The 27,037-nt window shown below is 33.9% G+C and overlaps 1 protein-coding gene across 2 annotated transcripts in view; it reads left to right on the top strand.

Annotated features, from left to right (window-relative positions):
- Nucleotides 1–27,037, top strand: part of CDH12 (cadherin 12) — a 382,411-nt gene that overhangs the window by 246,547 nt on the left and 108,827 nt on the right. For both annotated transcript variants that reach the window (XM_044657897.1, XM_044657896.1), the window contains one exon: nucleotides 10,679–10,846. In XM_044657897.1, the coding sequence (XP_044513832.1) occupies nucleotides 10,679–10,846 (168 nt within the window). The remainder of the gene's footprint in view (nucleotides 1–10,678; nucleotides 10,847–27,037) is intronic.

Below are 27,037 nucleotides of genomic sequence, written 5' to 3'. Positions count from 1 at the left end.
CGTAGTCTTTATTTGTTTTCATTTTTTTCTACCTTCTTTTTCCTGTTCTTTTTTCTCCTATTACACAAAATATATAGAAACTATCACTATACTACTTGAGTATAAAATGTATTCTTAAAAATTTTCTGAAATAAAGCAATAAAAGATAGAAGTTTCTCAGAACTTGTATTCTTTTATTTATGAATAGACACAAGTATTCAATCCTTACTTGAAATGAAAATGACCAAATATAATAGTTACAATGATGAACTGTCATTTTACAAAAATATTTTGCATTTTTTACCTGTGAACATGTTAAGGTTATATCAAATAACCTTGGAAGCAATGGTTATCCATTTTAAACTGGAATATTTGAAAATTACTGTTGAATTCCTTTGTTAAAATGCTGACATTGAACTATTTTCATAGAATTATAAATTATAACTCAATTATATGACTCATATGAATGATTTAATTCAAAGAACATAGGAATAAGCCTTTTCCAATGAATTAAACTTTTCTTAGACATTTTGAATTTAGTATATCAGTTCATTTGGACTTCATGACTTATAATGCTCATGACTTGCTATTTTTAGTTATTATTTTTCCAAAGAAAAAAGAGAATGTAAAGGTTCATACAATTTAGAGCTAGAAATGATCTCTAGAGATCAATAATACCTCCTTTAATTTTGTAGTTGAAGAAACTGAGGCCCAGAGAGGCTAATTGAATTGCTACAGATCATTCTATAACCACTCTTTGTACCCCATCATAAACAATTTAAAAGCTGAAGAAAAATCAGTCTAGTTCTGGTTTGTTTGATTGTTCTTCTGTATGATAAATAGCATGACCTTTACAAACATGAATTAAGCACACATTTGACTAAATTGAGGGAATCAACCAATTGTTTTACAAGCAAGCAATAAAGTAGAAGTTAATTAGTCTAAATATTATAATATAAATTTTATAAAAAGAGAAATATCACATATACTCTCACATATAAAAAGACCCTCTCTTAATTGTGCTGTCTGTTTTTAATATATTTCCAGCCTCTAATTGGTTTTATATGTGTTTAATACATACAATACACTTTGAATGAATTAGGAAAATTAATTTAGTCAGAGTTTCCCATTATAAAAGGTCTATACAGGTCCAAAATTCCTTGTACCTGCTGTCATTCATGACTAAAGATATGTAATGCCCAGACACCTAAATGACTGTTTACTTCTGGGGATGTGAACTTTTGATATTCTGACAGGTTTCCAATAAATGGATGTGAGGAGGATTTTCCTCCCCTTCAAAATGATTTAGCCAGAGTTGCTGATTGAAAACATTGGAGAATATGAACCTTTATCCTATATAGTTGCCATCAAGGATTGTCAATTGGAAAAAGTTCCTCTCTAACCTTTAAGTAACTTAGCAGAAGGTGCTGACCATAAGTGGGGCATGGGTGAGGCACACTCAACTTTAAAATGATGAAATAATCAATAGGATTCAGTTGTCCTAAATGAGCTAGCAGTGAGGTCTGAGCACCACTGGCAATGACAAGAGATCTTTCCAATTGCCCGATGGCCCCTTTTGTGTCAATTAAAGAACATTTATATACAGGGGCCAGCCGGGTAACTCAGTGGATTGAGAGCCAGGCCAAAAGACAGGAGGTCCTAAATTGAAATCTGGCTTCAGACACTTCCTAGCCGTGTGACCCTGGGCAAGTCACTTAAGTCCCATTGCCTAGCCCTTTCCAGTCTTCTGCCTTAGAACCAATACACAGTATTGATTTTAAGACAGAAAGTAAAGGTTTAAAAATAAAAAAAAAACATTCATATTACTATAACCCAGTCCAAACTAGCTCTGCTTGCAAGCATCTCACATTCTACCAGGTAGTCCTGTGAAGCTAACTAAAAGGAAGGGCTGGAGGTGAGGGCCCTTGCTATATGTTGTAAGAGATGTTAACACTTTACTGAAGAAAGAAAAGTAGAAGATAATCATTCTGGTGGTGGCATCAGAGTGAAAGAACCTCCATGGTTATGCTGAGCAAATATGAGCCAGATAGAGTGGGAGAAAGAAGGAGCAATGAAGCATAGATTCGAAGCAAGAGCTGGGAATAAAGTGTCAAAGGCTGAAAAGAGATTGGAATGGCAGGGATCACTAGACAGACTGACCAGAAGAATGGCCAGAATTAATCAATTAAACTTAAACACAGTATGAGAGGAAACCTAAAGAGTGACTTTTATAAATAGACTATGTATGTATGTAGCAGTGAAGCCAACTGTCCAGCAACTCTAGCATTTTCCTCTCCCTGGTAGACTAATCCCAAAGTTAAAGCCTGTTAACCTTGGGTGAGTATATTAATTCAATAAAGATGGTGATATTCATTACAAGAGAAAGTTCTTTAAAAAGGGCAAGGGAATGTATCTATTTTTTTTCTTTATTTCTTGTTTTTGTTTATAATAAATTCCAAAGTTTCATGCCTTTTTAGTTTGATGCTTGCAAGACAAATGAGGGACTTTGGGGATAAGTTGAAAGTGAACAAAATTCAGATCTTACCAAGGGAACTCTGAGTAGAGACATGAGCCAAAGAGAGGGCATCAGAATGAATTTGGTACATTTGAGCACAAAGTTAAAACTCGATGGCTTATATTTGTTATCTCGACATAGAGAACCGTACACATCCTGAGTTAGAAACTGACCTTTAGGTTTAATATGAGTCTTATCATTTAACTTCTCTCTGTAGCAAGTCTGAATGTAAAAGTAAAGAGAATATTGGGTTGCCTATGTGAGTCTCTGAGTAGACCAGCTATCTCACTAACACCCATTCAAAATATCTAATATTCAAAATGTTATTAGAGACATTCTTAGTCATTTTTGTGTCATGAATGCCTTTAGCAATCTGTTAAAGAGTATGTACCATTTCTCATAACAATGTTTTTAAATGCATAAAATGAAATAAATGAGATTACAAAGTAAATTAATTTCATTATAATAGCTACAAAATTATACATATTTTAAAACAAAAAGCATTTAAAGACTCCAGGTTTAGAATCCCTATTAGAAACTCATTACTGCTAGTCTTGAAGGCTTAATCATCTTCAGGATTCTCCTGTTAAAATGAAAATATAAGGAAAGCTCTAATGTCAGAATTTTTTAGATAATAGGAGAGATTAAGGCTCTGGAGAACTGGTTCCTATTTAGGTATGTGGATGATGACGAGAAAACTTAGAAAGGAAAGTTGTACCAAAAATCAACTTTGTTTTCTTAGCAATTTTGACCATAGGTAATCTTACCCATTAGCCACTTGTTATTGGTACCAAATAATGGTTGACATAACACATTTTCTAAATGAAGAAGAAAATCTAATTAATGTATGTCACAAGTAAAGTTATGCCAGGAAACCAGGAAGATTTGTGGGAATTTTGGGAGGTGTCTGACTATTTGGTCAAGTAGTTCAGAAAAGAAAGTTTTTTAAAGGCGGGAGAATAAGAATAAGGAAATTTGGAATGTGTTGGCTAAAAAGATAGGTAGCATTCATGAATTATCTATTATTTTGCTACAAACTTATGTGAACTATTTATAAGCATTTCAAACAAACACAAAACCAAAAAATGTTAGACCTTAAAATTAATACTCTTGGGAAAACAACTACAGAGTTGAGTTCTTTAGTTTTTTAGTTGTAGAGTGTATGTGTGGTGCTGGAGGAGGAGTATACTGGTAGCTTAACATTTTTAAATATGTAATCTGGAGTTCTTTCTGCCTTTTAATCCTATACACAATTATTATCAATTGATTGCGTGTTTGGCTCTGTGAAGGTATATGAAATTGTAGTTATTATTTTATTTTTGGTTCTTCTTCCTTCTCCCATTCTCCCCCACCCCCAATGCATAATGCAGTGATTGGCAAAAGTAGGTGCTTAGTAAATACTTTCGATCCATTAGTTAATTGTGCTTAGCTTCCTTCCACTTCCTCATGCTGTGCCCTTTTTCCTTGGCTGATACAGAACTCCAAATTCTCTCCCTTTCCCTATCTCAAGAGAAAACAGGCAAAAAACAAAAAACAAAAAACAAACAAACAAAAAAAACCTAGGCAAAAGATGGGTAAATTATACTGTGGGCTCTTATCCACATCAACTATTCATGCTTCTCAATCCTTTAATATTCTGCCTTATATTATTCCTTCTGTTCCAGGTACTTAGTTAACTGTCATTCATGTAATAAACAGTGCCTGCCACATGATAGATTTATAAGAAATGCTTGTTGATTGATAAATTAATTCATACTTCAGTTTAAATGATTTATAATAGCTTTAATATGTAAGACCCCCTAGAGATACATTTTCATAGAAGACATTTGGTAATCTCTTTTGAGCATTGAAATTTCAGATAGCTCAACAGGGTACTTGGAGAAATATTCAGGAGAAGGGTTCCTTTGTCATTGTCCTTAATTCTCTCCATGGAAGTAAACATCTAGTCTGGCAAAACATAAGGTTGATTCCCACATCAGTTAATTGAGGCATCTTGGTACAGTACACCACATTTGGACTCAGAACACATAGGCACAAATTCTACTTCTGTTACTACTTTTGTAATATTGGGGGAATCACTTAACTTCCTCAGGCCTCAGTTTTTTCCTCTGTAAAATGAAGAGATGGGATGATAGGGCCAATGAAATCTCTTTTATCTCTTAATCCATGATTCCAAGAGATAAATGTATTTGCATTTTGAATTTTCTAAACAATCTCACATACTTATTATTTAGGTACAAAGCTCTAGACTAAACCTACACATTTAGTATAATCTGGAATGTTTTAAATAATGCATTTTCTTTCCTATGTGGAAACTTAAAAATTTCCATATCCTTACCAGCCACTATCATGAAATTCAGAATCATATACCTAAGGGCATGAATAATATGAGTAGGAGAAGAGTTAGGAGTTTCCTTTTTTCTCCCTAGGTCAACTGACTTTATTTCCAAACCCCTTTCCATACACTTATCAAAGGAAGGCTGTAGGTCTATATTCACTGAGTAACCTCCTCATTTAAATTCCATCTTATTAAAATAGAAGTAGAAAATACCCTTGTAATCCTTTTGCTTACTGGCATTTATTTTTTCAAAAAAATATTCTCCTGAGGTTCATAGGTCCTAAGTACAATATGAGGAGTTAATACATTAAACAGGATATTATGAACTCTAGATCACGGACAGCAGAGGAAACAGACAGATATATATATAAACAGACAGAAATATTTCAGAGAAATATTTCTCCAATGAGTAATAACTTGATTTGTACATGTTATATATATATATATAAAATATATATATTATATATATATGTGTGTGTGTGTGTGTGTGTGTATGTGTGTGTGTGAATTAAGTGTCCCTTGAAATGCTAAAAAGAAATTAGATGTTGATCCTTGTATACATCTTATATAAGTGGAAACCTCACCTTGCCCTAGTCCTCCTGATAAAATGAATTATCATTATTATCTCCTCTCCTCAAAAAAGAAATTGGCTAGTAAACTAGACACCAAACTGTAAGACTTACATGAAAAACTATAATTTTAGGCTGCTTGTAACAAAAGAATTGTGCTCCTAGGAATTAATAGTATGAAAAAGGCTTTCAGCAAATAGCTGATTTGTATTTGTTTTAATGTAAGGGTGAAAGTGCTAGTAAATATAGAAATCTTTTAGATGTTAATACCCCAAAGATTCTTTATTATATCCATAAAATTAAAAATTGTATTTATGAGCTTTCCTCTATGTGAGTGTATATGTGCATGTATGTGGGTATGTGTATATTTCACACCTTCCCCCACTCCTGTGAATCCAATCTCCAACCTCCAGTTAGAAGGACAACACTCAGAGAAAGGCATGAAGGGACACCTACTGTTATGGGGGAGCAAAAGAATATATAACCTTCTTTTCTTCTCATGGGAATTGAATAGCTCTCTATATACTCATAACTCTCCTGTGTTGAACATAAGACCAAGCAGAATATGTTCCCCTACAGGTATTCTTTCCAGGGACAAAATGATAATCCCTAACTATGAATAAGATCAGAGGTACCCATAGAAACTACTGTCATATGTAGACAGCTTGCTCCAGTCCTTTAATTTTCTCCACAAATAAGGTAACAGAATGGATGCTGAAGAAGCATTCCTTTCTTAGTAGCAAAATAACAGGAGTTTATTGTCCTACAGGGGAAAACTTTGAGATCTATAGCTCTTAATCGTGAATTTTGGATACTAAAGCAGTCTCAGGGAAAGGGTCAATTTATATTTTCATCTTTCTTGTTCATCCTCCAATTAGTCTAGTTGTAGAAAATATCTTAGACTTAAGATAAGCACTCAAAAATTGCTAGACTTAAGTGTAATTTTTTTTTAAACTTTCTTGACCTGGCTATATGGACAAGACCATGTAATTTCATGTAGACTTAAGTCAAATTCATACAATATCTTTTAATATTGGTCAATTAAAATTATTATGGTAATAAATAAAATGATAATAGCAATATTACCTTTCCTTTGCAAAGTACACTTCAGTTAACAAAGCCTTTTAACATAAATTGCCTGATTTGACTTTCATAATAAAAATTATTTAACATATATATGTGGATTAATTATAATCCTGTTATGATTAAAAATGATGAGGGCCGAGATCAAAAGGAAGAATAGTATTTTAATAAAAGCCATGCTGATAGAGATAAACTGACCACGCGCTTGTAAGAAACCTATTCCAACCTCACCTCCACCATTTACCTTTTTTCTCTCTCTGAGTGCTCAGGTAGCTAAAGAGGAAGTTCCAAGTCCCTTCCCCCTATTTTAAAAACTGTCCCTCACCTTGAATACGTAATCCAAAACAGGAAACCCATTGGGGATCACAGGAAATGTAGTTCCAAGTATCCCAAGTGATTTTAAATGACACAATCCTCATTTTCCAAAAGAAAAAACTGAGGCTCAGAAAGATTAAGGGAGGATCAGTGGCGGAATATAAATTTAAATTATAGCAACAATTAAATATAAGGCAAGTTGACACAGTGACTGATATATATTAAGTTTTTAATTGATAGTTCTTTTTTGATTGATTTTCCAGGAAATATTTTCTTCCTCAGAATCTAAGGTTCCTTTTGTTTTGTTTTTTATTGTACTAGAACAAACCTACTGGAACCCAACCCCCTTTTTCCCTTTCCCCTGAAATGAATCAAAATTCAAACTAAATGTAGCAAGGTGATCAGTTATTTGGTTTTCTCTGGTCTGCTTTCAATACATTTTCATCTCCTAAAGAGTAGATTTACATTGCAGTATCACTTACTCTATAAAAAGATGCAAGTCTGGTTGGATTTTGAGTTTAACTGGCAAACTACCTAAGGAAACCAAAAGAGATGTTTCCTTACAGAAAATGGATTATCTTTTTAAACTGAATAATCAGTCACTTGTTTCAGAAGATTTGTTTCAGATTCTACTTATGTGAAAATAAGTAATATATTCAGTTTCCCGAGCCCTTATTTCAGTCTCTCAACACTGGCATCATGAAAAACAAGAGGTTAAAACAGTAGAAAAGGCCATGCACCAACAACAAAGGCAAGAAGGAAAATAGTTTAAGTTCTGTAGTGATGTTTGGTATAAATGGACATTCTACAGATAATCCCAACAAAATTTAAATAAATACTTATTCATCCTTTCATTTATGAAACGCCAGGGATATAAAGAAATGCATGCCTTGGACCTTGCATAAAAAAGTTTATAATCTAATTCAGAGGAAGTAGATTTACACAAATACCAATGATATGAACAATAGGGAGAGAAGTGCAAAGGATGGAAAGTTGACAGTCTTATGAAAAATTTGAAGAGGGAGAGAATATTTTTAGTGGATGGGAAGGATAAGGTCAGCGAGTGCTTCATGAATTAGGTTGCCTCACTTATGTCTTGAAGAAAGGTAAGGGGCTTAAATTGATAGACAGAAAGAGTCCATTTCAGGTATGAGGAATCCTGATAGTAAAGTCATAGAAATAGGGGTGAGTAATTCCAAGAATATCACTTGGAAAGAAGGCAGAGTGTTTGAAAAGAAAGAACATGTGATAAGACTGGAAAGGTGATTTGTAGCCAAATTACTAAAGGCTTTAAATGCCAGAATCAAGGATTTATGCTTTATTTGGGAGAAAATGAGGAGCTATTGGAAGTCTTTGAGTAGAGGAGTGACATGATTAAAACATTATATAAAGATGTTTACTTAAATAGCAAAACGAATTGGAAGGGGAGACAGGCTTGAAATAGGATCACAGTTGGAATGTTAGAAGACCACTTCAAAGGCTATTATAATAGTCTAGGCAAGAAGTAATGTTAGTTGTAATAAGAACTAGCTTAGAATTTAGAAAAATACAGAACTATGTTAGTCAGAAAGACCCGAGTTCAAATTCTATTTCAGACAATTATTAGGTGTATAACCTTGGTGGGTCAGTTAACTACTACTCTTTGCTTCAGTTTCTTCAAATCTAAACTGAGAGTGATAATAACATCTACCTCCCAGTGTTGTGGTAGGATCAAACAAGATAATATTTTAAAATGCTTAGCACAGTGTCTGGCAAATAGTAGGCACTATTTAAATGTTGGTTATCATCATCATCATCATCATTAACGTTATGTGAAATAATTTTCCAACAAAATTCAAATTTTAGTTTTCTAGAAAAATCAGAATTCCTCAAAATATTTGGTTTGCTAAAGAATTTAATATGACATCTCATATACTTTTTCATTTTGCCTGAATCCTATGTAAAAACACTTGAGAATACTGAACTAAAGGAAAGAAAGGTAGACAAGTACATGATATTGTGGATAATGAAAGGATCTTGATATGAAATTAATCTTTAAATCGATTTTCCTATTGGCAAAATGTATGTAAATATATATATATATGAATTCATATTATAAATGTCTATATTTAAACATATGTGCTTTTACATGTATTTGAATACGTATATACATATAAATAAATACTGGAGGACAAATAGTTGGCACAAGAGAAAGAATGATGTTTCTGAAGTCTAGAAGAATTGAATTCAGATCTACCTCTGATATTTACTAGCTGTGTGAATTTGGTCAAATCATTTATAACCTGTTTATCTCAGTTTCCTCAATTGTCAAATGGAGATAATAATAGCACCTACCTCCCAGAGTTGTTGTAAGGATCAAATGAGATATTTGAAAACTATAGTGCCCACCACCTAATACAGACTATGCAAATACTAGTTAGCTAAAATGTTGTAGCACAGTAGCAGTAACAGTAGCATTAGACTTAATATTTAGTAGTAAAATAGAAAACAAAACTCCTACATATTTAATTACATACAAAGAAATACAAGACATTGTCTGAATAACAACTGAAAATTGGATGACAAAATTAGAGATGACAACCAAAGAGAAGTGAGATAAAAAGAGGACTTGGCAGTTATTATTGATTTAGGTAGGCAAAAGATGTAGGGAGCTTAAGTAGAAGTCATTAGAAATGTAGGAGATGTTACTGAGAAAGTTTCAGGCATGTACGACTGTCTGGACCAAAAGATGGTCTACAGTAAAAAAAGGCCTGTATACTGAGGCAAAAATACTGATATGCTTCTTTGCCAAGAATAGGGGTATGGGTGTTTGAGCACAGAGTTGAAGTCTAGTGTTTACACATGCAAAGGGTTGAGTATCAGAGAGACAAGCAATTCCTAAATGGAATAGGATATGAATTATACTTTGTAAGGTACTTTTTTGTGGGACCTATTACCTCTAATGTCAGTTACAAATTCCTGTCACTTCTTTCTTTACAACATGGCCCCAACTCCTAGTTTCCTTCTTGGCTCAGTTCAGGTCACTTGCCTTCTTCTATATAAGACCTTCCCTGATTCTTTTTTTTGCTAACTTTTTAGTAATGCCACCTCCTTATCCCCAAGGAAACCAATGCCTTGTATTTATTTTATTTGCACATAATTAAATATGTAGGTGTTGTCTGTCCAGATACATTATAAGCTCCTAGAGGGCAGACTATTTTATTTTTGTCTTCTTATTCCTAGTGCCTAACACAGGGTCTGTAAGCACTTGTTAGATCCTTTTCAATTGGTCATTATTATTATCAGCCAAGTAATATAATATTCATTGATTAATATACAGAATAACATTACCACACTACAACATACAAAAGGAAAAAATGTCCTAAAAACTTGTTTTAAATCTGTAAAATATAGTGAAGAATTTTGTGGAAGGTTGAACTTGGATCCTTCTTAGACTCAGACTAAGAGATGATATATATATATATATATATATATATATATATATATATATATATATATATACAAATGTTTCAACAGTATGATGGTATTATAAAATTGAAATTTCTATCTAGAATGCCACTCCAATGAATCCACAATAAAAACAGCATTATCATGAATAAAAAAGAGAGAGCATGAAATTACAATGTTGGCTATTTTGAATAATTTGTGAGACATGGATGAGATATTTAAGAGGAAAGAAAGTAAGAGGTTATGTTGTTATGCTATGGGTGGGATAAAATATGCCAAAGAAGAACTGAAAAACAAAAACAAAAAAAAATTAACTCAGAAGTTCTTGCTAGATTAACCACTTTCCTGTCACAAAGAAGAGCAAGAAACTACTATTGTGTTTTATGGAATTTAATTTTTTTGTGATATGTATGTTTTGTTTTTTCCTTGAAGGTATAATTAGAACAGCCTTGCCAAATATGGACAGGGAGGTCAAAGAGCAATATCAAGTACTCATCCAAGCCAAGGACATGGGAGGACAGCTGGGAGGACTAGCAGGAACCACCACAGTGAACATCACTCTCACTGATGTCAATGACAATCCACCTAGATTCCCCAAAAGTATGTTGTGTTCCATGTTAAAGTCAAAAGTCAATGCAATTGTTTATAAGATCCTTCAATGTCCAATCCATGCGCACGTGTTTTTTTAAGAATTTGGCAGTCAAGAAAAAGATATAGATAGATAGAAAAATAAATGTGCCTAAATTAGTTTGACTTTATTAGCAGAAAACTTTTAAAGAGAAAATAAACTGCTTAAATCACTAATGGTACTTTCCTTGAAAGCAACCCCAATGAGTGTTTCCTTTATTTGTTTTTAAATCAAAAGGAATATGTCCATAGCCAAGAGTGAATTTGGTCTTGGCATTTTCCTGTGTTAAAGGAAGCATTCTTTTATAAATTGTGGTTGTGATTTAAAGATTAAGGATAAAGCCACTTATAGCACCTTATTCATTTTATTGTTTTAATAAGATGTTAAATCTATTCCTCCCCACCACCTGTCAATTTCCTTATCCTTAAAGTGAGGTAGATGAGGGAGTGGGATTAGATAGTGCTTCCAGTTTTAAATACAAGATCTATAATGTAAATGCATATTTACTTTACCATCATGATGAATTAAAATAGGAGACATAAGCATTTTCTAGTGAGCTTCATATGATGTTAGAACTCTGATGTTTAAGCCATTTCAATTATGACTAGATGTATCATTAAAATGTAACCATTAACACTTGCATGTTTTCTTGAATAATAGAGTATCATGCATGCATCTTTATTATATTATTTTGTTTTCTGTTGAAAATGTCACTTTGTTGTAGTATCCTACATTCTTTTGTAGCACTGCATGACTTGAAACTTTTCATTACTATATCACTCCTCATATCTCCTACAGATTTTAAGCAGGTGTTTCCAGCATTCCAGTACACAGGTGATGAATCTCTCACTTGGTACTGTCAGCTGAAATGAGGGCTCATGTTGCTTTGGGGAACTCGATGAAATCCTTGGATACCAACTCTGCATGAACATATCTGAAATTGTTGCTATTTGGCATGGCTCCTCCTATTAAGGGAAATGATAACTTAAATAGTTGGCTAAATCAGCATTTTTCCAGTTAATATTTGTCCCTCATTATTTCTATTTAATGAAACTAATGTTAATAACATTAATCATTTTAATGATGATAATAACAACTATGACTTCTATAGCACTCACATTTTGCAAAATGTTTTCTATATTATAATTCATTAGATCTTCACTCCTGTCCTTTGCTATTTTTCCTATTTTGTATAGGAGCAAATTAAGGCAGAGTCAAATGATTTGCCTAGAGTGGCACAACCAAATAAATGTCTAAGGGAGAATTTCTTCCTGACTTCTAATTCTGATTTCTATTCATCATGCTACCTAGCTGCCTTTGCTAAAAAAACATAAATACGTATATTTCTTATTTTAAAAAATTAGCTTCACAATATGAGAAAGAATTTCAAAACATAAGAAAATTAGGAAAAAATCAGGTAATTCATTGTGTATTAAGGGATGAAGTTATGTTAAGTAACGATATTATTAATATGAGACATAGAATCTTTCCATAATTCCCAAACTCATGGATGTTTTGCTCTAATAGATAGTTCATTGTTTTCTATATACAAAGGCATGAACATGTAAGAAAATAAATCTTCAAGTAGGAAGGAAAAACGAACTTGATTCATGTCATTTTCTACTAAATATGAGGAAATTGAAGTCTCTCCAAGACCATGGTATTATTGTACTTCATTCATTAAATATGATTTTTTTTACTTGGAATGTATAGAATTTGTGCCTCATAATAAGAAAATTCAAGGAACAGAAGGGAGTATATTATATATGCCTCTATCATTATATACACATAGTATTTTATCATTTGCTATGATTTTAGGCAACTTTTACCTATTGTATATAGAAAAAAGGATAATCTATGTAGGGTTTTGGCAATTTGTTCTTTTAACTTAAAACTAAGAATTAAGTTTCAAAACTTTACATAAATATTTTTAAAAATTCTTCCTTATAGTGTTATGAATAAAAATTAATCTTTGAGACTTTATACCAAATTATAAGTATTTATCAGTAAAGAGAAAGAAATAAAAAAGAAGAAAAATTGACCAGCCTAAATCAAAGTTTCTAGCCATGTGCTTCATCAGGCCCTAGATTCCACATGGGCGCTGGTCCATTTCGCAATGGCAGGAGCCAAGGGATCCAGTCACATACATGGTTGGACCAGACAAATTAAGGTGAGCCAATGAGCAGACTTAAGTTTAGGAAGGGATCAGAGCCCAAAAGAACAAGTTCCCTGATTCCTAGCCTGGCATGGTCTCCACCTGGTAGCTGCTGCTTCCCAGAGATACCTATATAGGTAAGTCCTGGGACAGCTGCTAGAAAGTTCTTTTCTCAAGCCAAAAAAAAAAAAAAATGGCAGAGAGAGCAAACCTGCTTCACACTCTGGCTTTCTAGCTCAGTTTATACCGTCCCCCAAGATCCTCCAATTAGCTAGGTTTTTACCTCAGTCCTCACAGGTCACATCCCTTGACTTCTGCCAATCCAGAATCCTGCCTGCCACTGGCAAATTAAGACACATGACTCTGTGACTCTTATAACATTAGATTTCCAGGATCTGATGGTCTCCTAGATATTTAATTAATCGGGGGTTTATGTGTTTTTTGGCTAGTTCTTTCCTATTACTCTGTCAGTTTAAATTATGGTGTTCAGAAAAATAGAATAAATTTGTAAACAGTGAACCAAATTCTCATTTCTGCCAAGAAGAGATTTTTAAGATATATGCAGGAATTAAAATCACATATGTGGTTTTAATAAATCCCAATGGAAATAATAGTTCTTTGAATAGAAAGTCAAGAAATAGAAAGCCCTCCACCCCACCCTGCTTTTTTTTCTAGCTAATGATATGGTGGGAGGCCTGATAAGTGAACAAGACAGATCCATAAAACTAAGTTAATAATCCTAAATATATTTTTGTTTCTTCATAAAATAAAAAGTTGATAAATATTGTACTGTTTTGCCATATGACTACCTCATTGGCTTCTCTGCAGCATTTATCTATAATAATAATTTATCTATAATTATAATTAATGAATTAATTATCTATAATTAAAACCAGTCCTTCAATGACAATTGAGGCTTTATACTATTAATATTATTAGAAATGATTCATATAACTCAGAGAATTTCTGTAGAGAAGGTTGGATTCAAAACTTTTTGAGGCAATGTTAAAATCATTCTCAAGGTATAACCACTAGAGGAGGTAAAAATCTGCCTTCACCCAATCCCTAGCTATGTGACTCTGGGCACATCACTTAAACATCTGTTTTCCTCAAGTTCCTCATCTGTAAAATAGGGTTAATAAGAGCAACTGCCTCATAGGGTTGTTGTGAGAATCGAATGAGATGCTATTTAAAAGGCTCTTAGCCCAGTGCCTCACATATAAAAGGCACCATCTAAAAATTGTGTTCTTTTTTATCTAATATACAGCTACCAAAGTTTACAATGGGCACAGAAAAATTTCTGTGGTTTTATTCCACTGGCTAAAATGATGAATAGCTTCCATTTGCTTAAAATTTTAAAAGCACAACTATCTGACAGCCTGCTATAAATTATGTATTTTGTGATCAAATCAATTAAGTGAAGTGGTTAATTCATGGTTGGCAAAATTGTCATGTTTCTGCCTTGTAGTCTCTTTCTAATACACATAAATGATGTGGTAAATATGAGAGCAATTTAGGAAAATAAAATATTGTCTAATCAACAATAAATAATGGAGCTTCTAGATATATAAGCGCATGAATGGAAGATAATTATTTTCCTTTAAAAAATTTGTATGGAAGATTCAGTTGCAAAACAGGAAATGAATCAGTAAATGTGCTTCTAATTTATATTATTACTTTGAAAAAAATAGTATTCTTGAGCAACATTTAAAAACTGGATTTTGTGTAACATAATGCAAATGTCCTTTCAAGTATTTTGAAAAAAATGAAAATTCCTAGTCCATGAGAAGCAGTGGGGCACAATGGATAGATAGGTCATTGGACTTTGAGTCATTTAGATCATTTTAAATCCTGCTTCTTAGCTTTGTGATTTTGCTCAAGTCATTTTACCTTTCTATGATGCAGTGTCTTTATAAAATTAATTTGTTTGACTTATAACATATAAGGTTCCTTTCAGTTCTAAAATCTATTATTCCTTTATCTATGAAATAAAAAAAAATCCTATATATAAGATTGCAGCCTGCCACGCCACCAGTAACTCATTGAAAAACATGCTTACAACCTGAAAGATATGGTCATAAAATGAACTTTGGCTTGATTTATATTCAGTATATATATATATTTTTAAACTGCCTATTAATTTACATTAGATAATTTAATCATGGCTACTTGTATTTATTAGATAAGATTCACTGGCTGAATTGACTGTGACATATTTGAAAAAAAGCCTGCTCAATTTAGTTATAGGTTGGTGGAATTTAAAGGGGAAAAAAAGACTTCTTTGATTTTAATTTATTTCTCCAGTGAAAAACATTTATATATATATATATAATTTATTTAAAAACAAAGTAGAAGAGAAGTGTGGCAATGTAAAAATATGGTTTTCCACTTTAATTATGAGGAATTTTAAGGCAAGTTTGAATTATGAAACAGTTTTCATAATTTTAACTGTACACTTTGGTCATTAAATAAGCTATGCTAAATAAAAAGGCTCACTGGGTGTTATTGTTCTTATTCAGTTTCCTCTGACTGTATAGAATTACCTTCACATAAAGACACCTTGATAATTTTATATTTCCATAGATATATTCTTGAGCCCACATATTAATGCAATAGGCTCTGATCTTTGGTCTCTTTTCTTCCTCCCCACCTCACCCTTTTACTTCACTTTGAAATTCCTTAGGCTATGTTTTTTATTTTTATTTGAGATTTGAATAATCAGCCCATAAAATGGAATGAATATTGTGAAATGGATGTTTGCAAGAGTTACTCCTCTTAAGAACAGAGAAATAGGTTCAGGTGGAGAAGAGGGTGGTGGTAGTAGTCCCAGACTAAGAAATAACCACAGAGAAAGATATTTATGACATTTTGAGATATTACCAAGGCAGTACTGTGGGTAGGATTTAGAGAATACTTAGTAGTCAATGCACATTTGACCAAGTTTATGAAATATTTTAGACTCATGCTAAAGCCTCTTTTTCTTTTGAAGTTCAAGAACTGTGTTTTGACAATATTTTTCATGAAATCTATTTCTTTTATTTAGGAATTAGAGAGGAACTCAGTAAAACCCTAAGACAATTAAACCTGACCAGTTAAATATTGATTACATATATACACAGAATTCTTTTGAATCTAAACCAATATAATAAAGACATATTCTTAATATTACATTTATTATTATATGTTTTCATTTAAGAAGTCATTCTTCATCATATGTTTTATGAGAGGTTTTTTCCATATATTTCATCTTGTACCTGAGGGTATAAAGATGCTATTTAATGCTGTTGGTTATATAATAATACATTTAATAATCTATTTTTATTATTCTAAAGGAAATGATACTCTCTTGAGTATCTCTAATTTACTTAAAAATATAATGTTCTGTATGTCATACCATCTACTGTGGGTAATTTGGGACATTGAATAAGCCTGGAGGAAGAGAATAGGGTAGGGGGAAGAAGTAGAGATCCACGTTCACCCATAATAAAGTTATACCAGAGTCAAACCAAATAAGATGCTAAGGTAAATAAACCAATAGGTCTAGGTAGAAGTTGTGAAGTAGATGTCAGATCAGTGGTTCAAAATGTATTTGAGGGGAAGAGCAGGAGAGAGGAGAGGTCAATATATAATACTGGGAAGAATAGGATAACACTATGGATGGAGAAACATGGCAGCACATAAAATTGACAAATTCATTTTGAAAAAAGTCCTACTAGAGATACTGCCTTTTCTGTTAGTGACAAGATAGAAGAGACCCTCCTTATGTAGATCTGTGCCAGTAGAGAATAGAGGTCATCCTTCTAACAGGACTTTCTGGAAGGCCATATTACTTAAGAGCATGGTTTGATGGAACATAACTAGTAGAAGTCCATTGGTAACTCTAGTTCATCCATGTTGCATAGTTTTGTTTTTTTTTTGTTTGTTTTTAGTTCTCAGCCCTATCAGTATAATAGGTTCTAGAAACTTTCCTGTCATCTTCACAAGTCTAGGATTTTTTGTGTTGCTCTTGTCCACTCGTTTTTATTAGGAATAAACAAGAACTCAGTAGAGAATTTTCATTTTTGAGGTGGGCATATCATAATGATAACTAATAGTGTATATAGGGTGGATGTGAAATAGGAAGAATTATCTCCTTCTAGAAGATGAAAGGGCTAATCATATGAATAATGAACATGAGTCCGTTGCCTTTTCCACTAGCTTCTGAGAAAATCTATTTGTATATAAGATCATAGAGCTCTACTAAAGATTGACTTTATAGATGAGTAAATTAGACTAAATGAAGCTTGTCTAATACTTGCCATGAATTAAGTAGATGAAATGGAAATTAAAGTTGGACCTTAACTTTGAGCTAAGTATTCTTTCTACTATCCTACCTAGTTTCCAGAATCCTGATGCTATCAACATAATACAATGCGAGGTTGTAATACCCAAGTTCCTGTGTATATAATATTTAAGTTGTGGCTAGGACACATGAGACACACATTACATTTGACCCTGGTATCCACCAATTCCCCCAGTTGGTGATGAACATATGGACTTTTTTTGCAGGAGTTAATATAGGGAAAAAAAATAAACAGTAAAGAGCACAGTACGACTAAAAAGAATTCTTAGTAAAAACTAAAGGGTGTGCTCTGGAGTCACACATAAGCTAGGTAATTATTAAAGATTTCTGTTGTCTACAGTATAATGGCTCAGTCACCTTGATGCTGAGGTACTCATGAGATATTCATATCCCATGATATGAATATGGGAGATACCCATACTCCCTTTCCTATTTTTTTCTCTCTTTCTCCCTCTCTCTTGGCTGGGGTACTCAGTCTCAGTTAACTCTCAGGATAGCAATGCTAATTGATTTCCTTTGGTGCAGGTGGGAAGTAGTTATGTTATAAACATATCCATGTCCCTATAATGTAAATAAAAATTTCTCTAAGCCCTAGGAGTCACAATGGGCTATGTGTATGTGTGTGTGTGTGTGGGGCGGGGTGAGGGATGGATGTGATACATGCTATTACTTGCCACTGTGTAGCTCCTAAAACTCCAACAATGTTTTTCATTTAAACAAAATCACTCACAATAGAACAGTGAATCTTAAACATAAAACATTTACCAAACAAGAAGGCAAAACCAAGAATAAATATGACATTTACTCAAAAAAGCAGAAGAAATAATAAAAATATAATAATAGTCCATTCATAAACCTGGCTTACACTTTTCCACCAATGCCTGTGATTATGGTTGTTGTCTTTCATGCTCAAAGAGGAACAAAATATTATAATTGTGTCATGTGTTTGACCATGTCTTATTGGGCCAATACAAACTCAGAAGATTCCACCACAGCCCATATGAACATTTGGGATGGAGATGTTTCTAAATTTGTGCATCTCATGTTTCATTTAAGCTAATGTAATTATGCTTTGTTCATCGATAACTGAGCCTTTTTTGATGCAGGTGTGATATACAGGATGGTTCTGGGCCAATGACTCCCATGTCTCACAATCAACACTAAAGTTCTTTAGAGACTTTAAGAATGCCCTTGTGTTAGTTAGTTCTTCTGACCTCTTGTTTGAGGCTTTCCTTGTGTGAGTTCTTCATAAAATAGTTTTAGGCAAATGTATTTTTGGCATTCAAACAACATGACTGATCCATCAAAGAGGTACTTCAATAAAAAAGTGCAATAAAATTTCATGGATGCACCCTCAAAGCAAACAATGGTTTTTAATAGACATTCTAAGGAGAAGAGGCAGAGAGTGGCCAGGCAAGGTATGGGATAAAATGATGTATTGATCATAAACTTATATTCAAGCTACGCATGCACATTCAACAAATGCAAAAGGCCCAAGGCAAGACAATTGCCACAAGACAATGTCAAGAAATTAGTCTTCCCCCTGGGGGAACAGTATGTTGCTTACATGGAGTGAAAGCTGAGCCAAAACATGGTTGGCAACAGTGAAGCAGAAAAGGAATGGGCAGCTTTCTGAGATTTTGTGCAGAACACTGAATTTTCTAATGTGGGCCAAAATACTTGCAAACATCAGGTAGCTTTGATGAAAATGATGGAGAAATTTAGAAGCTACTAAATGAAAAAAACAAGAACTCCCTGGGGTTTACCAGCAGGATAGTTCATCTGTCTCTTAAAAAAACAGCATTCAATTCCATCAAAAATAAAATGGGAATGAAACTTGGAGAGTTGCTGGATTCTTGGCTCAGTAAGAAGGCATATGAAATACATTTTTCACTGTTAGTAACAACGTAAAGAACTTCTATGATGCCATGAAGGTTATTTACAGGCCAAAGACCTATGGTGTATCTCAACTACCCAGCACTGATGGAGCCACACTGTTTAGTGATAAGGACATGATCCTAAAGAGATGGGCTGAAAACTTCCATAATGTTCTCAACAAACTATCGTCAGTCAATGCTGGAGCCACTGACCAAATACCTCAGATTGAATTCAATCCTTCTTGTGACAAACTTCCAATTGAAGAAAAGATTGTGCATGCCATTAATTTCCTCTCCTGTGGCATCAAAGTCTATATTATCTATGGGGAAAAGTAGAAACCTAGCAGAAACCTAGCAGAAAGGTCCATGAAAGGGGAATCCCATATACAGAGGACAGTTCTTGATTAATGGCCTCTTTATAGAACACTCTTACCTGCTGGGCAACATTCCATTCTGTCTGCTCTTCTGGTCGTTATAGTTTTCATATTGGGCAAAAGCCTCATCTCTGCTATTCTCAAACCACCAAAGCAGTGTCAATCTTTTTTTTAATACCAATCCATGTTTAGCAGAGTACTAAAAAAGGGCTATGCTCATTCAGCAAAAATACATCAGCATATCTTGAACCATCTGAAAACCGTCGCATTCCCCTTCTTTTAAGTTATTTTAGGCAGAAAATACTAACACAGGCATCCCTGAGAAGTTTCTCTCCTTTAAGGTTATATAGATGGTATTATGTAGCAATAAGACTAGATAACTTTTAAAATAGTAGAGTTTTGTTGTTTTTTTTTTCTTTGTCTTTTCTCCAGTCAGATTCTAGGCACTAAGGATCCCATTTGTCTTCAGCTCTTTGAACTGACTTATTCTTTCACAACCATTCACCTCTCAGGATAATGCTGTTTCTTCTCTAATCAACATAACTTCCAGAAAAAAAAAACTGCTGTAGAACCTGCTTATGGATTCAACTCCTTTCTGACTCTGTCAGTGACATCTGTCCCCATGTATTCCTGGGCTTAGCTTCCTTTCCTGTTTCTATCTTCTTGTTTTTTCCCTTGCCTTCTAATTCTCTAAGTCTCTGCATTACCATCATTATCATCACTAACATTTATAATAGCTTCTACTGTGTTTCAGGCACTATGATAAGGTCTTTATAATTACTATCTTATGTGATCTTCACTAAAACCTTTGCAGCTGGGTACTTCTATCATCTCCATTTTCCAAATGAGAAAACTGAGGCAGATGGTGGTTAAATGGCTTTTCCCGGGTCACCCAGGTAGTATGTGTATGAGGCTGGATTTGAATTTGTCTTCCTGACTCCTGGCCTGATATTTAGTTTAGACGTTGTGTCTCCCAGCTAAATGAGTAGTGTGACCCATCTCTAATTTACTATGTAAAATTAACAAAACCACTTTTTTTCAGATGTTCCTATAACAATCCTTACATAAGCATTCCTTATTTCTTAGTTATTTGACTTTTAGTTATCAGCTATAGTCTTCAAAATTCTGAAAACAGTCATATGTAAATGAGCTCAGGGGAAATAATATACTGGGACTCTATTTAATCCAATTGGTGCTATGCTTTCAAATAGGTCCTGTCAGCACACTTATCTGAGGGGCATATTTTTTTCTTCACTCCACATAGTAGTTTTGTGTCTCTCCTTAACATATTTAGCTAAAAGCCTCCAATTTTTTCAAGGTAATCTTATTAGCTTTCCACACAGAAAAGTTCTCCTTCTACCCCTTTCATCAGCCCAAATGTCTGCATAACAAAGGGCCATTTCATTCCCTTCAAGTCAAGATTTATGTATGCTGTCTATCAGACTAATATTGAAGAAAGAGCAATCTTTTCTTGAAGAATTATTGTACAGAAATGAGTGGGAAACTAAAGATCTATTCTGAGGTGATGTGGAAAAAAAAAAGACCAGAGTAAATATATTCTTTTTAGGAATATAAGCACTGAAGCTCCCTTATCATTGGTAAAGTTGAGGGTGAGGAGTATCAATGCAAAGTTGAGCAGCTCCTTTTTGTCTCTTTCTCTGTCATCATCATTCCTTTCACCACCCTCATCCAAAAGCTTACTATTTGTGACTTCATTTTGCTCCCTCCTCACACCCCATGCACATAGATGGTACAGGTTTTTTTTTGTTGTTGTTGTTGTTTTTTTGTCAACTTTAGCATTCTTGATGTTGCTCTTGCATGATCAGGCCATACCTCTCTATCTGTTGTATGTATACTCTTAAGGGCCACAATACAAAGATAGAGTAGTAGACTTAGAGCCTGGAAGGCTTGAATTCAGATCCTCCCTCAGACAATTCTTGCTAATTGACCCTGGGCAACTTACTTAAACTCTTTCTGCCTCAGTTTCTCCATCTATTGTGAGAATAAAAGGAGACAAATATTTTTAAAGTACATTGCAAACCGTCAAATACCATATAAATTCTGGCTCTTTTTTTAGTTTTTTTAGTTTCTGAGTTAGTGAATTCTCTATTCACATCAGGCTCTTTGGATACAATTTCCCCTTTCTTCTTCATCAGATATCATTTTTTTTGTCATTATGTCTTCAGAAATTATAGGCAATAAAAACCTACTTCTCCTTTATCCTTATTGCTTTGAAATCTATTTTTATAAAATCTAGGTAAAAGTCAGATGATACCTGCTTTTCCTTTCCTTCTGTACCTTAAATTCTAAGATGAAATAGTCACTTCCTCACAAAAATCCCATCAATTCTGCCCACTGTTCCTCATTATTTTTGAGAATGCAATGAAGAAAATAAGTGGTTCTTATTGATTCCTTTATATTTCGAAGGATGTAATTATCATGAAGACAAGTCAAGAAATTGTTACTGCTGTGCTTTAAGCAGATAAATCTAACACATGGCTATATAATTAGGGTATTCCATTACTTCCATAACTCTGTGACAAGTTTATAATCTGTTTCATCATCTATGTCTTCCTTCTATCCACATGGACTATAGACCTCTGATGACAGTATCATCTCAATTTCTGTGTATCCTACTTAATCTGTCACATTTTAAAGGGTTCAAAGTGATTCAGAAAGAGTTTAGCTCTCAGTGACACAACTTCTCTTTCAGTAGCCAAAATGGCTGAGATGGAGATAAGGGAATGATTAACCCCAAGAATATTTGACTCCCCCTCTGAAAGGAGAGGGAAAGAAAAAGAGCAAAAAGATAAGCTTTTGGACCAAGAAAACACCATGGAGGAAATAACATAAGGTGTTACTCTTCATTCTTAGTGACCAAGTCATGCAACGTCTTCTTCCTTCAAGGTAGCTTATAGTGTGTGGCATGTTAGATACATTTCCTTATTCTTCTGTACCAATGCCTCAGTAACTGAACATTTAACTATTTAACTTCTGTTTCCAAAAAGGAATTGGTATCTCAGTCAAGGCACTAGATATATTACAGTAATAGTACTTTTATAGTTCTACTTTATAGAAATTATAAAATCCTATATGTTATATGTACAAATTACAATCATTTTTAAAAGACCTAGAAATATGATGCTAAGTTATAATCACAATCCCTTGTTTATGCATCCCCAAATTACAAAGTGGCATACTTGACATGGAACAAAGGAACTTTAAATGCAAACAGCAACTCCAAGGGAGAAATTCAAAAGTAATCAAAAGGGAATTCTCTGTGACCCAACTTCCCATAAAAATGTTTGACACTTAATAAATGAAAGGAATGCAGTCACCATACTCACAGTTTTGTTTTAGGTTCCACAATGAATGCCTACACAGCACTAATTGAGGAGACTTTTTACAAAATGAAATAAAAATTTCTAGTATAGTTCCCAAAAGGGACAGAATCATCTTCAGCAGTATCACCACAGCTAAACAACAAGCAATTAGTTTGATGAAAATAATTCATAGACGGTGAGTGTTCTGTTGCAAATGACAGTAGATTTAGTAAAATAGCACTTTCTGATGCACAGAGATAGATATAAACATGCACACACACAAAGTCTATGTTTGAAACCAGGTTTTTTTAACTAAGTGTCATGAATAAAAATTCTATCCTTATCATTATAAATTGAAAAATATTCAAGAAAAAGAAAGAAAGGGATGCATAGGAAACAGCATTAACATTTCTACTACAGGCTAATAAAATAGTATTCTATCACGTTAACTATCAATCATTTGGGTTCTCAAAGGCTCTTGATGGAGAATAAGTGATAGAAGGTATTGCCAAGTTGGAAGTGCTTCAAATAGAAGTCCAGCAATGAACTGAATATCTTTTGCCCAAGAGAATCATAGTCCAAAGAAGACTAGTAATCAGGAGACTGAGCACTGTTTGTTTTATTTCTTTAAAAAAAATCAGTCAATGAGGTTTGTCTCAGTATTTAAAAGCATGCATCCTTTAAAATAGTTACAGTAAAATATAACATACTAAGCATAAGGAAGCTGGTATTATTTACCTAATAAAATAATTATGTTTTTACAAGGGAGTAACCAGTGGTGGAATCCTATATCTTTTCTGAAAAATAGTGATATTAGCTGATTTTTCTCTCTCAAATATGTTTCTCTCATCCATCACTCACCTTACCCCTGAGAATAACTTTAAATAGAATCTGGCCACTAATAATTGCCCTCCAATTCCATCAGTTTTGCTCAAAGGACTTTTCAGTGAAGGCATGTTTACCCTTCATCCAAGATTTTAACACTTCCTTGTCTTTGTTTGAAAATGTGAATTCAAATTCTGAATCTAAGATTGCCATCTAGGCAAGTCAATTAAACTTTCTAGACCTCAATTGTCTTATCTATAAAATGTGGGTTTGGATTGTATCATCCTGAAAGTTCCTTCTAGCACTAAATCCTATTCTATAAATGTATTTGTATTTTATACTTCAAACATGGGCCTTGATACATGGTAAAATATAAATATGCATCCCAAAGGGGGAAAAAAGTCAAAAAGTTCCTTCCCCCAGAGAACACAACTATTTATTAAGTAAAAATAATAACTTCCAGCCATTCTAGAAAGAGAAAAAGTATTTTTCCCCTCTTACCATAACAATCAGAACAAGCAAAGGCCAATAATTTAATGTGTTTATTTTTGCAAATTCTTGGGATTTACCTGCACTAAATTCTTAGAGGTATCTGACTACTCATTATAGCTCGTCCTGTATATGTTTTCAGCCTTGAAGAACTCTGTTTTGGAGATTGCTTTAACCTATGAGTTTAATTTTCCTTTAGTTTCCTTCTACACTTAGCCTGAAGTACATGAAGTTGTTGGTTTGTGTTTCAAAAACATTCTGATAATAGACAATATAAATAATTTTATAATTTTAAGTATTTTGTTTTATTCTTCTAAAAATATTATCTTGTTATAGGCTTTACCAGATTGCCAAAAGAATTCTATGATAAAAGAAAAAAGGTTATGAACCTTTGATCCAATTTAAATAACAAGGTCTTCTTTACTCCTGAGTTAGAGGTTCACTGTTCCATCCCTCCCCTAATGATACCCTTTGAAGACATTTGGAATGATTTTTTAAAAATTAAATTTAATTAGTTAATTAATTAATTTAGAATATTTTTCCATGGCTACATGATTTATGTTCTTTCTCTCTCTTCCTCCCACCCCCCTCCCATAGCTAAGGAGCAATTCCACTGGGTTTTACATGTGTCATTGATCAAGACCTATTTCCATATTATTAATATTTGCACTAGGGTGATCACTTAGAGCCTACATCCCTACTCATATCCCCATCGACCCATGTGATCAAACAGTTGTTTTTCATCTGTGTTTCTGCTTCCACAGTTCTTTTTTCTGGATGTGGATAGCATTCTTTCTCATAAATCCCTCAGACTTGTCCTGGATCATTGCATTGCTGCTAGAAGAGAAGTCCATTACGTTTGATTGTGCCACAGTGTATATTTGTCTCTATGTACAATGTTCTCCTGGTTCTGCTCCTTTCACTCTGCATCAATTCCTGGAGGTCATTTCAGTTCACATGGAATTCCTCCAGTTTATTATTCCTTTCAGTACAATAGTATTCAATCACCAACAGATACCACAATTTGTTCAGCCATTCCCTAATTGAAGGGCATCCCCTCGTTTTCCATTTTTTTGCCACCACAAAGAGCAAGGCTATAAATATTTTTGTACAAGTCTTTTTCCTTATGATCTCCTTGGGGTATAAACCCAGCAGTGGTATGGCTGAATCAAAGGGCAAACAATCTTTTAAAACCCTCTAGGAATAGTTTAAATTGCCCTCCAGAACGGTTGGATCAATTCAGAACACCAGCAATGCATTAATGTCCCAGTTTTGCCACATCCCCTCCAACATTTATTACTTTCTTTTGCTGTCATATTAGCCAATCTGCTAGGTGTGAGGTGGTACCTCAGAGTTGTTTTGATTTGCATTTCTCTGATTATAAGAGATTTAGAACACTTTTTCATGTGTTTATTGGTAGTTTTGATCATTTGAATTGATTTATTGTTGTTTTTCAGTTGTTCTAGTCTCCTCTAACTCTGTGACCCAATTTGAGGTTTTCTTGGCAAAGATACTGTAATGGTTTGCCATTTCCTTCTCCAGTTCATTTTGCAGACTGGGAAATTGAGTCAAACATTGAATGGACTAGCTCAGCTTCACATAGCTAGTAAATGTCTGAGGCAGATTTTGAATTCAGCATTCTATTCACAGAGAATTTAGCTGCTGAAATGCTTTAGAGATCCAAATATATTGACTTGTTCACCTAATTTACTCCTCTCATGAAGATTATTTAGTCATTAACACCATGTTCCCAGAGAATTGTCACTTAAATTGAGGAAGAAGTAAAAATTGAAAAAGTAACTGGAATAGACCTATATCCCTAAATCTCTCTCTCTCTCTCTCTCTCTCTCTATCTCTCTGTCTCTGTCTCTCTCTCTCTCTCTCTCTCTCTCTCTCTCTCTCTCTCTCTCTCTATCTCTCTGTCTCTCTCTCTCTCTCTCTCTCTCATACACACACACACACACACACACACACACACACACAGCTGTCTGTATACATAATAAAGAGAGTTGGAGAAAGAGATAGGCTATCTTTATAGTAAATAAATACTAAAGAATGTGGAAGTAGTAAGAGAACACTTATCTCTCTCTCTCTGTCTCTCTTCTTTCCCTGTCTCACTGTCTCTCTGTCTCTGTCTGTGTCATCTATCCAGGTAGACAGCACAGTATATAGTACCAAGCTTGAAGTCAGGAAGACCAGCAGTCAAATCTGGCCTCAGACACTCACTAGTTACATAACCTCAGCAAGTCTCTTAACCCTGTTTGTCTCAGTTTCTTCACTATAAAATAAGCTGGAGAAGAAAATGGCAAATCACTTCAGTATCTTTGCCAGGAAAATCCCAAGTGGGAGTCAGTGAAAATCATATGCAAATGAAAGTACTGAAAAACAGAAACAAAAACAAATATATGTATGAATAGATAGAGATAGGTGTAGTTCTCTCTCTCTCTCTCTCTCTCTCTCTCTCTCTCTCTCTCTCTCTCTCTCTCTCTCCCCACACACACACACACACACACACACACACACACATACATATCATAGTAGCATCACAGTAGTGCCCCCTTATCTGAGTTCTGCTGTCTTCAGTTATCCATAAGGTCATCTGTGAAGCATCTGAAGTCCATCCAAGTTTCAGTTACTTGTTGTCAGCCTGGAAGCAGTGCTACCTAATGGTAGGGTTTCCCTGCCCCCTGCTACTCCCCCAACTATCTTCCCCCTTTTACTTTCACTGCACTTATGGAAGTGGGATGTTGTGGAACACTTAGGATATATATATATATA

Source organism: Gracilinanus agilis, chromosome 1, assembly GCF_016433145.1.
Source record: "Gracilinanus agilis isolate LMUSP501 chromosome 1, AgileGrace, whole genome shotgun sequence".
In the NCBI taxonomy this organism is placed as follows: Eukaryota; Metazoa; Chordata; class Mammalia; order Didelphimorphia; family Didelphidae; genus Gracilinanus; species Gracilinanus agilis.
This window is presented reverse-complemented; position numbering and strand designations above follow the sequence as displayed.